Source organism: Heptranchias perlo, chromosome 19 (genome assembly GCF_035084215.1).
Source record: "Heptranchias perlo isolate sHepPer1 chromosome 19, sHepPer1.hap1, whole genome shotgun sequence".
NCBI classification, from domain to species: Eukaryota; Metazoa; Chordata; class Chondrichthyes; order Hexanchiformes; family Hexanchidae; genus Heptranchias; species Heptranchias perlo.
The window spans coordinates 13,217,821-13,230,737 of record NC_090343.1 but is presented as its reverse complement, the minus strand read 5'-3'; the positions used below and the strand labels follow the sequence as shown (position 1 = coordinate 13,230,737).

Here is a 12,917-nt window from a genome sequence, read left to right as displayed (position 1 = left end):
CGCCCCTGAACTGCAGGCGCCAAATGGGCACCCCACTGCAGTTCGACAATTCTGGGAATTCAGGGTGGGAATTTGGCCATCTCCCACACTGAGCTGGCTGGCAGTCAGAGCCTGCATAACCGAGACTTTAGTGAGTCTCCCGCTTGCTTCAGGCGGGTACCTTGGCCGTCTTTGTAAAGGCCCCGGGCAAAGTGTTGGCCGGTGGGATTGGAGCAGGAATGGGACGATAAGTGCAGCACTCCGATATTAGGGCCCGTTCCCGCCCAGAAGACCAAGTTAATGTTGGCCCTAAGAGCTTTATATATAAAGATTATTGTTGGTGAATCTTGTAAATAGACATCACACCATAAGGATCCCTTTTAAAAATCAAACAGTTACAGAGGATTATGATTAATTTTAACATTTTTAAATTTTGCTCCATTTGTTCAATTTGTGAATATTTTGTTTAACAGGGGTTGTTAATTTTGATGGAAATATGCAGCGTGAAAGTGAATTAACTATAAATCAGCATTCTCAACACAGCCCATACGTGAAATGTGATCATTGCAAAGTTGAACAAACTGGATTTAAATAGTAATGATGCCACCATTAACAAGCTCAGCAAATATACCATATGGATTCAGCACTATAACACCAACCAGCCACTTCATGACAAGGGTAATTCTGTAGTGTGATAAAGCCAAGTAAAATGTGTGCTCTGCAATACTTCACCCATAATACGCATTACAGTTGATGCCAAATTATTCTTGGGTGTGTGACTGTATTTTCACTAATGATAATTCAGCTGTCTTTACAGTCATGGTCTGTAGCTCCTTCAAGCCAGTATCTAAGCCAAGAATGTATAGAACAAACCAAAAGGGCGCTCATGTTAATTTTTTTGTAACTATGTGATTTTAAACGGGCACACGATGGCGAAACTTCCTCTGTAATTGAGGCTAAATTCTGTCTTTGTGTTTTGCCTCGAAACCTCATTAATTTCCACAGTACAGGACACCACCAAAGTAGAAAAAGAGTAGGAGAGAAGAAAAGATAAATTAAGAAGCAAGTTTGGGTTTTAAAAGCTCCCTCAGCTTGGAGGTACTGCTGTTAATTGTAGCGTCTGCCACAGTTAAGATCAGCTAACTCAGAGTTCTTGTTCCTTTTGAGTTTCATAAAAAGGAAGAAAGACAAGAGGCAGGCCTAGTGTTGCACATGTTATGGACGGTTTCAAGGCTATATTGGCACAGGCTTGGAACAGGCTACCTACATCTCCTCTTGATCCAGAGATGATGCATAGTCAGGGAGAGGTGAAAGAGTTCAGATAACAATTCATTAGATGTATTCAAGAAGGAGATAGATATATTTCTTAATGCTAAAAGGATCAAGGGATATGGGGAAAAAACAGGAACAGGGTACTGAGTTAGACGATCAGCCATGATCATTTTGAATGGCGGAGCAGGCCCGAAGGGCCAAATGGCCTACTCTTGCTCCTATTTTCTATGTTTCTATGTTTCTATAAAGTGGGAGCTTGTTCTCAGAAAATAATACAATTAAAAATAAAAGTACATTAGTTGGCTGAAATTGTTTGGTCCAGGATCAGGAAGAGCCTACTCCTGCCCTTTACGAAGCCAGTGACGGAAAGGGATTGGAATTGGGAGGCAGGGCTGGGAGTTTTCTTGGCTCTGGCCTCTCAGACACCTGACCGCATGGTGATTGCCGGTACACCCACTGAGAAGAGGTGTACTGGCTGCTACCCTGGCAGAAGTGAACCCACTTGGAGGTCCAGGCCTGGGTTTTGGCATGGACCCCCAAGGAATTTTAGGTAGAAATTTTTAATTTGGCCACCATACAAAGGAGCCCAAGGGTGCTCTAAAATTATCTTCCCAACTTTTTCTGGCATTCCCCTCTTCCCCCCTCAAAAGAAGCAGTTGGCTAATTTTCCAATCTGTGGGGGCCGGTGGGTGCTCAAGATGTGCCCATAGTGGTGCAGGCACCCGCCATGGGTATTTAAATGATAGAACCTCCCACTACCACGTATAATCAAGTGGGATCAGCACTGGAGTTCCCTGGCTGGTCCGATCCTGGCACAATTGTTGGGATTGCTGCCTGGGGCTTTTCAGAACCTATATGATGTGAAGACCAAAAATCCCAAATCCTGATATTCAAATTATGATCTAAATTGTATGTTTTTATGAGTTTCCTTTTTAAGTGCTATCTTATTTTGTTGCAATGATCCACTTACTTTTTAAAAAATTAAATTGTTGGATGTAGAGGAAGGGCCATGGTCCATAGTATAGGACATCACCAATACTGAAGAGTTCAAGTGAAGATGAAGTAAATCTGTTAGAAGTGATCTGTGACACCAGACTTTTGGTTTTTAAAGACTGAAGTTGTAGGAGGAAGTAAGAACTGAGGGAGGCAAGGAGTTCCTTAATTTCAAGATCCATGGAAAGAATAAGTCAGAATCATTAGAAAGAATCAATCTCTGGGATGGTACAGTGGCACTGAGCCTTACAGTTGCAGGTTTTTAGCCCCATCCTGCTCAGTTCCTGGTGCAATCTTCATCAAGCTGGAAAAGACCAGGCAGGAGGGAGGAAAAATCAAAGTTATGCCTAAGTGGTTGGCCCCCGGCATCTCTTAGCAGCTGATTACATGGAGATTCAGTGACAGGCCGAGAATGGCCTGGATATATCTATTATCTTAACTGTAAGGTGTGCTGATTCTTGATTTTAATAAAATGAGGATTCCAGGAGGTGAACAAATGTGTAGGATGGCATATTTGGATTAGACAGAAAAGTTCAGAGAAGCCTTGACTACAGTATTATCAATAAAAGAGAGAGAGATGATTAAATAATTAATAGTAAGTTTACAAATGTACAGACATTAATTTTTTCTAAGTCATTCTAGGTACATAAAACCCCAAATCAGTTACACAGACATCAACAAAAGTTCATATTACCAAACTTTGGGCTCCTCTGCATGTTAGGACAAACATTGATGAGAGTTCTATAAAATCAGTGCTTGCAATAAAACACTTGCATATTTATTGGGTGCACATAGAGGATGCTGACATGTTCATTAATACTTTTTTTTAAAATCCCTTTATGAAAGTGTCAGGATAAAAATGTAAGATTTTTTTTCTCTTAAAACACATCTCTTTTTAACAGAAAACAAATTAGTTGTGTGGCCAGTTTAGGTAATTTGGAAAATACCACCTGCTTCTCAAGATAAGAGTGAGTTCATGACTCTTATTAATCTCTTGGCTGTGCGCAGAGTAAGCGGAACAAAGAATAGAAAGGTGAGCTCTTCTAAGAGTGACTCAGAGACATCCATATGCTGTGGATCCAGTCGCAGCAATGGGAACCTTTTGAAGTCGCACACAGCTGTCATCTCTTGTGTTCTGCTCTCTGACTAGAGTCTGGTACACTCATGCAAATGCAGAGTTCAACTATTTCATCAGATGTCATTGCCTCAGGGTTCCAAGAATGCAAATCAGACCCCACAAATGGCTGAGTCACACGGCAAGATCATATTGTTACATTTGAAACCAGTGGTCACTTTTATCTTCAGCTTTTGTGGACGAGGGTAGCTTTTTGCAACAGATTAATGCCATAATGTAATTGTATAGTTGAGAGATCCACTACAAAGGGAGTCACAATCCCTTGGTTCTTATTTTTCTCCACGTTTTAACGTCCACCAATGTAAATGTATGGAAAATTAGAATAGTATAAACAATTGTGAGTTTCAGTGCACTAAGACATTTTTCTTATCTATTCTGGATGAACATAAGAACATATGAAGACACATAAATTTGTAGAATGTCAGATGGAAACTGACTACTGTAATAAAACAACAACAAAAAAATGCTAGTTCAGGGTCCCAACCAAAAAATAAACCCCTCTTTTGTCTTTCAGAAATTGAATGACCTGCTGCGTACTTCCAATATTTTCTGTTTATTATTTTATATTTCTTTTTAAATCGAAGTACCTTATATGGAGCAGCTGGGCTCTGAAACTTGCTCTAGGCGTAAATGTTGCAAATCAAATGACAGATTGGAAATAATGTTGTGAAGCAGTTACTTTCATCAGCACATCGATTCTGAGCCAAAGGTCCTGCATTCTCAGAACGGAACAGTCACTTGCCCTTTTATTCTCTGAATAGGACCATTTGCAGGCCCGTTGCTCTTTAAAAGCTGTTCCAATGCATTACTATAATCGTCCGTATTGCCACCCAACTCAAATCAGCTTTTAATCGTAACACTTTGTTATAGTTCAGGTTTCTCCCCAACACTTTTGTTGAGTTTACAGATCACTGGTGGTTTCCATAAGCATATCGAGTCTCCTGTGATCCAAAACCTGCATCTTTATTATATGCCGTGAATGGGTTAATCTGCCCAGGTTTAGCCATTAACCCCTAATCACGGAATATTGTTCACTGGAGATCACATGAGGTGCCCTACTGAGTTCTTCTGCCGTACTGAAAAGTGGAAAATACCATGCGGCAGACGAGTACTTTTTGGCTAAAGCTACTGGGTCAGATTAATTTACATGTTAAGTAATAAACAGAAACCAAATAATACAGCAATCTATGGAGTCAGCACAATAATTAAAAACAATAACATTTGAATCAGTTCAGAATGAGTTCATATATCCTTTTTTAGAACGTATTTCTTAGATTCTGATAAGTGACAGGATTTTTGAATGAAACAGACATGAAAGTCACTTAGTAGAGATTCCAGATGCAATGTTGCACATGGATGTCCTTGTATGGAGATTGGATCACTCATCAGAACTAATGCTGAGCAGCTAGAGCTGATCTATGCCATGGGATGTCTTTCATGTTACAGCCATTTTCTTGACATAAACAGATGGGAGGGTGGGGCTGGGGGGTTTGAATTTCCATGGGGTTCTCCCGAATGTCCACCGTAACTTCGGCAGTAGATCAGTAGAAACCCAGGAGGAACAGCATCGTGTTTACCCCAATTCTCCGGGATTTCAGTGGATTTTCCGCTGAAGGTAAGCAGACGATCGGGAGAAACCCTGCAGAAACTCAACCTCTGAGAGGTTGACAGTTCATGCACCTTGTGAAGTGAGGTGATAGTGTCTGAACCCTTGCCACTTCCCCGATACATTTGTCTTAATGGTTCAGCATTAGAATCATCTATTCTACTGTCTGTCAATTCACATAATTTAAATTGTTGAGGTGACTAGTGTGGATGCATTTAAGGGGAAGCTAGTTAAACAGATGAGGGAGAAAGGAATAGAAAGATATGCTGATAGGATTAGATGAAGAAGGTCGGAGGAGGCTCGCGTGGAGCATAAACACTGGCATGGGCCTGTTGGGCTGAATGGACTGTTTCTGTGCTTTATATATTTTTTTTATTCGTTCATGGGATGTGGGCATCACTGGCAAGGCCAGCATTTATTGCCCATCCCTAATTGCCCATGAGAAGGTGGTGGTGAGCCGCCTTCTTGAACCATTGCAGTCCGTGTGGTGAAGGTTCTCCCACTGTGCTGTTGGGAAGGGAGTTCCAGGATTTTGACCCAGCGACAACGAAGGAACGGCGATATATTTCCAAGTCGGGATGATGTGTGACTTGGAGGGGAACGTTCAGGTGGTGTTGTTCCCATTCTATATAAAATTACAAATAACCTATTCCATCCACCAAGTAATTGTTAACTTACCTAATTTCTGAACAAGGGCTTTGAAACAAGCAAAGAAAATGCATTAAGGACAATTGTTTTTCATTGCTCTACATTGACTCCTGGTCCAGCAATGCCTCAATTTTAAAATTCTCATCCTTCTGTTCAAATCCCTCTATGGCCTCTCCCCTCCCTATCTCTAACGTTCTCCAGCCCTACAACCCTCCAAGAACTCTGCATTCCTCTAATTCATGCCTCTTGTGCATACTCTATTTCCTTCACTCCACCATTGGCGGCTGTGCCTTCAGCTATCTAGGCCCTAAACTCTGGAATTCCCTCCCATTTCTCTCCAGCTCTCTCACTTTTAAGATGCTCCTTAAAACCTACCCCTTTAACCAAGCTTTTGGTCACCTGTCCCAATAGCTCCTTATGTGGGGTGGCGTCAAATTTTGTCTGACATTGCTCCTGTGAAGTGCCTTGGGGCGTTTTATTATGTTAAAGGTGCTATATAAATGCAAGTTATTGTTGTTGAATACACTGTTATGGACTGATTGTGCAAGCAGTTATTTGTATTGGTCACCCCTGCCACAGAAAAATGGGATCCTCTCAGAGACACAGCAGGCTGAAGCCAATTTTTAAAATCAGATTTGCCCTAACTATATAACAGGGCATAAGATAAAATGTGGAGGTTTCCCAACTTTATCATAGCCCTGCCTTTTATTTTCATTTCTCGGCCCACAGGTAAGTCTTTGAGGGGTGAGGCAATGCCACAGCAGGGCGAAACCGGGTCGGCAGCAGCCCACAGTGTTTTTTGTGGAGCCCAGAGAAGCTTTCCTGCTTCCTCCAGCTCCACAAAAGAACAGTTTTTGAAAAAAACAATTCCGGCTGTTTCCTGATCGGAACGCCAGTACCCATGGGCGGAGTCAATGCGTTGCACGTTCCGCAATGATCCAATGACCACAAATTTACTTGGAAAATTATCTTTTAAACATTCCTGCAATGTGGGTTGTAACTACACCATTAGGACCTCAATTTGCAAGGGACGGAGGCTTACCACTTGTTTCAGGCAGGTGCTTCAGCCGTCCAGCGGTAGATCCTTGTGAAAGTCGCAGCAAGCCGATCGTTGGGGTTAATGAGGCAGTAAGGCTACTGACTTTATTTTTAGGCTCCTGGCACCTCGTTAATACCGATTTTCCCAAGTGAAGATCAGCCCCGGTGAATCCGGTGAGTTGTGCATAAAAGAAAGAATTTGCATTTATGTAGCCAGAATTTCACATCCTCAGGACATCCCAAAGCGCTTTACAGCAATCAATTACTTTTGAAATGTGGTCACCGTTGTTTTGTTGGGACAAACAGCAACCAATTTGCACACAACAAGGTCCCACAAACAGCAATGAGATAAGTGGCCAATTAATCTGCTTTTGGTGTGTTGCTTGAGGGGTAGATGTTGGCCCGGAGGCACACAGATTTGGTTTAATATTTCACCCAAAAGGCAGCACCTCTCCCAAAATAACACTCCCTGGTGATCAGATGTGGTCACTGTACTTAAGGGGCTGTACAGTGTGATCGCGACTTCCTCTGACTTGGTGCCATTCCTTCTTTCCAGAACCCAGCATGTTGGAGCTTTAATGCACAACAACAGCGTACTGGTCATGTTAACAGGTTAATATTTATTTTGAATGGAGAAAAAATGTGCAGCAGAAGTGATCATTGATGAGATGAGGCCATTGCATCAATTGTATCATTACACTCTCCTCTGTTTCTTAACCTGGTTAAATGCTCCATTAACTGTTCTCCAGATTCATGGCAGAATTCCTTGGAATAAACACCACTCCACAAAACTGCTTGGTTCAAACTCCCTGCAAATAGATATCCATTTTAATTACTCATTCCAGTACAATGATCCAATGGCTACAAATTTACTTGGAAAATGATCTTTTAAACATTCCTGCTGTTAGTATGATAGTTGTCCTCCTATAGGTGAGATGGTTTGGTTACTGATAATGAAGAAGCTTTCTGTTTAGTTCCTGTGGTGCAGTAGGTTCACCCTTGGGCTATACACAATAGGAGAGAAGATTTGAGTGTTGATAATAAGTAAAAAGCACACTGTCAAAAAATATAATTTAATGATAACAATGATTCAGATTTGGGTAATGGAAAATTGCCACAAAATAACTGTAAACAAATATAGCAATGATTGCTAAGATTCCTTTTGTGAGTATCCCTTCAGAATGGATCATTGACTATTTATGAGAGCCAAGAGTATTTCTTTTTCTGTTTGTTGGCAGTAAATCTGTAACAAAAATGAAACTAAAACAATGTGTATTTGTTTAAATCTGGAATTAATTACCTCTAATGCACCTATGGGAGCTGCTACGCTAATGTCTATCCCCAGTCACACTACGACTGAAGGTTACTGTAGGCCCAGAGTTCAGTATATCTCTCCAGTCATTCCTCATTACTCAGACTCCTGACACTGGAGAATTCCACCCTAGTCTCCAGCAAAATCTTTCCGTACCAAATTAAAACTTGCCATGTTGATATTTGTACAAACGTGCTGCAAATATTTTATTACAAAATCTAGGTAGTGATTCAGGGAATTTCAGAAAACGAAATGTTAGAGTCAAACTTGAAAGTTTTGTTGTTAACAAAAAGTAATTGCAGTATCGCTAATGCACCAAAATTAACTTCTCAACTTAATAGCCTTTAGTTATATTTATGACATTTCTGAACTTAGAGTGATCAGAAAGAGATTCTGGAGATATTGTTAAAATAATTTATTTGTAATTTGCATGAAAGGCTAACAGACTTTTAAATTGAAGTATTTGTGTATGCAGATGAATGATGACCTTGTATTTATTGTAACTTTTTTTTCAGGTGCATGGAAATGTTAGATCTGGTGATCCCACACAATCTGACTGGAAACATCGAGCGTCCCAACAATTCAGATTTCAACAACACTCACACCAATAACATCTCAGAAACATCAAATGGCAAAGAAGGTAGGGGAACAAATCCAACAGGTTTGTTTGTGGCTGTTATCTGGGGGCCGATTTTAGCACCCGCTCTCGGGTGCGTTCTCGGCGGGGGGGGGGGGGGCCTCGAAAATCCCGAAATGGAGGAGCGGGACCAGATCGCGCCTCGATTCCGCCCACTTCCGGGTTCCACGCTGACGCGCCGGCGTGCGCGCGCAGCCCCTGCTGGTGGGAATCCCGCAGGCAATTAAAGCCAGCGGGATGCCACTTGAGAGTATTTACTTTGCTTGTTCAGGTCATTAACTCACCTGATTAAGGGACTGTATGTGATTTTGGATAAACATGGGACTGTTTCACACACTGGGGGAAACACTCCCAGGTCGAATGGACGTGTTGCAGCTGTCAGCCTGTTGCAGCAGCAACATGTCCATTCGACAGGTGGAGGTGGGGGGGGGGGGGGACACACCCTCACCCATTGCAGGAGGCCGCTCTGTCACTTGGGACAAAGTTTCGCCTCCACCACCCCCCTCCTGACGGTCAAAGTCACCAACCTGCACACTTACCCCGGGGTCCGGAGACATGTACCTACCTTGCGGACTCCCTCAGATGTACATCTTCCAGATGGGGGCCGCCGTAGCTGCAGTCATGACCTCCTCGCAGGGCGAACAGCATCACCAGCCTCGCCATCCACGCCGTCCACCTCTGACACGTGGAGCTCCACAACACAGTGCTGTGACACATCCACCTGTACAGCAGGAGGGAGGGCTACCGCAGAGAGAGATGCGTCGCAGAGGGCACTACCCTCGCCACACGTTCCACAGACCGAGGCTCAGCCTCCTGGACCTCTCTGAGCAGCAGTGCACACGGAGGCTCAGAGTCACTCGCCATGCAGCCGTGGACATCTGCAGCCTCTTTCACGCCGAGCTGCTCCCGGCTGGCCCATGCACCATCCTCCTACCTGTCGCTGTCAACGTCACCACTGCTCTCACGAACTTCTCCTCCGCAGCCTTCCAGGGTGCAACCGGGGACATCGCCGATGTCTCTCAGTCGTCTGCGCAGAAGAGCACTGCAAATACACCCACACCCACTCTGCGGTGACAATGGGTGGCATCAGTGGTGGGTCCAGATAGTGATACACAGGAGCGGGCATTATTGCGCAAAACAGACAGGATTCGCGAAGACATGGCAGTAGTGGTGCCAATATAATGTGTGCTGTGAGTTGTTCTGATATTCAATATAGGTAACACCCATGACAAACCCTCAAACACCCTTGTGCATCCCCTTCATGCTCACGGCACGTTTGCCTTACGCTGCCTACTGCACATATGTGATGCATGCCCTATGGCTGCAGCACAGGTGGTGGCAGGTTGAGAGAGATGCACGAGAGGGTGAGTATGGGATAGAGCCATGAGATTGTATGAGGGTTGGGTTGCGTGGTAGTGGCGGGGTGAGTACTCGCGAGGTGAGTCGGTGCAGGTAAGATGAGGATGGGGTTTGAGTGGGTATGAGGGGTGATGTGACAGAGTAGTGTTGGCAGTGCCGAAGGAGATGTGGGGTGGGGGCAGTGTTGTGGTAGACGGTGTGTAGGGGAAAGACTATGTGTTCTCACTGTGGCTGACCTACGGATGTCATTGGAGCGCCTCCTGCACTGTATGCAGGTGGGCGATACGTTGGTGGCGCTGGTGACCTCCTCTGCCACCTCGAGCCAGGCCTTCTTGGTGGCAGAGGCAGGCCGCTTCCTCCCGCCCGCCGGGTGGAAGATCTCTGTCCTCCCCCTCCTCCTCACCCCATGTATTGATACCTGGGGTGAGGCATCATTAAACTGGGAGCAGCCTTCCCCCTGGGCTGCTCCATGCTGTAAGTTTTCAAATTTGTTGCAGCATCTGTCAGTGGAGGACTGCGCCTTTAAATAGAGCGCCTCCAGCTGACAGATCGTACTGCGCATGCGCAGCCCGCCCGACGCGCAGATCAGCAGCGTGGAACCCGGAGGAGCAGGTAAGTGGCTCCAATTAGTGTGTTGCCTGCTACGATCGCACGGGAAACCCACTAATTTCACCGGGCGCATTTTCAACGCGCCCGCTGGCCCACCCGCCGAGAACCCGCACCCCTGGTAAAATCGGGCCCCTGGAGTCTGCATAGATGTTCGGAAGATGTTACAGCACTGGAGAAATGAGTGAAAAGGTGATGTCAGAATCCTTTGAGTGTTGCACAACTAAGCTCACAAAATAATTGGAATTATTTTAATATCAGCCATACAAAACAATAATAATACATATAGAAGGAAAGCCTCTGAAAGAAAATATTCAGAGCTCATAGGAGCTGAGATGAATAACAAAGTATCTAGATCATAGAATAAGAGAAGTTGTTTTTTCACCCTCTTGAAATTCTCCTACCCCACCATGATTCATTCGGGCAGACAACAACATGCATTTACATAGTGCTCATTATGTGAAGGAACATTTCTCAGAGCACTGGCTGCTCTAACATGGTCACTAGAAAGTATGCTAGGGCTAGGTGACAGGCCCTCCAATTTGCTCTCCCTCTCTATGAGGCCTTTGTTGATTGCATCCATCCAATGATGCAGTGGAGATTGGGGTCACAATACTGGGAATCACCTGTGAAAATCCACACTCCATCATTCTGTGGTACCTCACATTGCTCACCAATTTCCTGTGGCATACTGTCTCCCTGAAAACACCAGTGACATCTCCAAGTGGGCGATACGTTGGTGGCGCTGGTGACCTCCTCTGCCACCTTGAGCCAGGCCTTCTTGGTGGCAGAGGAGGTCACCAGCGCCACCGAGATGGGGAGGTCAGCTCCCACTAGCAAAATATTGGGAATGGGGAAGGGTTTAGTGTAATTAAATAGTATGGTTTAACTGGAGAGAACTTGTAGTGAGAACAGGGGCCCGATATTAGGAAGGAGGCGGGTTGGCAGCGGGGGGTCGACTGGGCACGTGGGCAATGCGCCTAGTGAAATTGGTGGGCTTGGACGCAATCAAAAGTAAATTGAAGCCACTTATCTTGGCTTCGGGTTTCACGCTGGAAAGCTGCGCAGTGGGCGGACTGCGCACCCGCATCATAGGCTGTCAGCTGGAGGAGCCCTATTTAAAGGGGCAATCCTCCACTGACTGATGCCGCAGAAAATAGGCAAAATTACAGAATGGAGCAGCCCGGGGGGAGGCTGCTCCCAGGTTTAATGATGCCTCACTCCAGGTCTTACTGGATGGGATGAGGAGGAGGAGGGAGATCTTCCCCCCGGTGGATGGGAGGAAGCGGCCTGCCTCTGCTACCACGAAGGCCTGGCTCGAGGTGGCAGAGGAGGTCACCAGCACCACCAACATATCGCGCACCTGCATACCGTGCAGGAGGCGCTTCAATGACCTAACCAGGTCAACCGAAGGAGTACTCTTACTCATTCCCCTACACTCCGTCTGCCACATCACCGCCCCACCCCACATCTCCTTCTGCACTGCCAACATTACTCTATCACATCACTCCTCACACCCACTGAACTCTCATCCTCATCTTACCTGTACTTCCTCACCTCCCCAGTACTCATCCCACCACTACCACTCAACCTAATCCTCATGTAATCTCATGGCTCTGTCTCATACTCACCCTATCATGCATCTCTTTCATGGTCAGCCTCACCCAACCTGCCACTACCTATGCTGCAGCCACAGGGCATGTATCACGTATGTGTAGTAGGAAGCGTAAGGCAAACATAACGTGAGCATGGAGGGGATGCACAAGGGTGTTTGACGGTTTGTCATGGTTTTTACTTATCTTTGATTTCTGATCAACTCACATTACATATTATATTGTCACCACTACTGCCACGTCTTGGCCATTCTTGACTGGCCTGTGCAATAAGGCCCTTTCATGAGGTTCTCCATGAAGACCCTTGATGCCACCCATTGGGTCACCCTACAGTGAGTGTCTGTGTAGTTGCACGAATACTTTGTGCAGGTGCCTGTTGCACAGCACTGTGTTGTGTAGCTCCACGTGGCGGAGGTGGACAGCGTGCCTGGCGAGGCTGGTGATGTTGCTCATCCTTCAATGGAGTGATGAATGCAGCTATGGAACCCCACCCCCGCCATCCTGATGGTGTGAGTGTGAGGGGGCCCGCAAAGTAGGCAAATGTGTTTGGACAGCAGAGTATAGGGTATGATGTAATAATTTTGAGTGTGGAGACAACGGTGTAGCAGGCAAAACTTTGTCTGAGGTGACAGAGTGCCCTGCTGCAATGAATGAGGTATTCCCCCAACTGTCAAGGAATCCTCTGCATCTCCCAATGGTTGCTGACTGAAACACGTCTG

At 45.2% G+C, this 12,917-nt stretch overlaps 1 protein-coding gene and 1 long non-coding RNA gene across 5 annotated transcripts in view; one reads left to right on the top strand and one right to left on the bottom strand.

The window, feature by feature from the left end:
- LOC137335168 (eyes absent homolog 1-like) overlaps window positions 1-12,917 on the top strand; it is a 213,686-nt gene that overhangs the window by 80,168 nt on the left and 120,601 nt on the right. For all 4 annotated transcript variants that reach the window (XM_068000348.1, XM_068000346.1, XM_068000344.1 and 1 more), the window contains exon 2: window positions 8,499-8,623. In XM_068000348.1, the coding sequence (XP_067856449.1) occupies window positions 8,503-8,623 (121 nt within the window). In that variant the 5' untranslated portion in view covers window positions 8,499-8,502. The remainder of the gene's footprint in view (window positions 1-8,498; window positions 8,624-12,917) is intronic.
- The window catches only part of LOC137335169 (uncharacterized), a 202,937-nt gene that overhangs the window by 88,454 nt on the left and 101,566 nt on the right, over window positions 1-12,917 (bottom strand). The gene's annotated exons all lie outside the window — the stretch shown is intronic.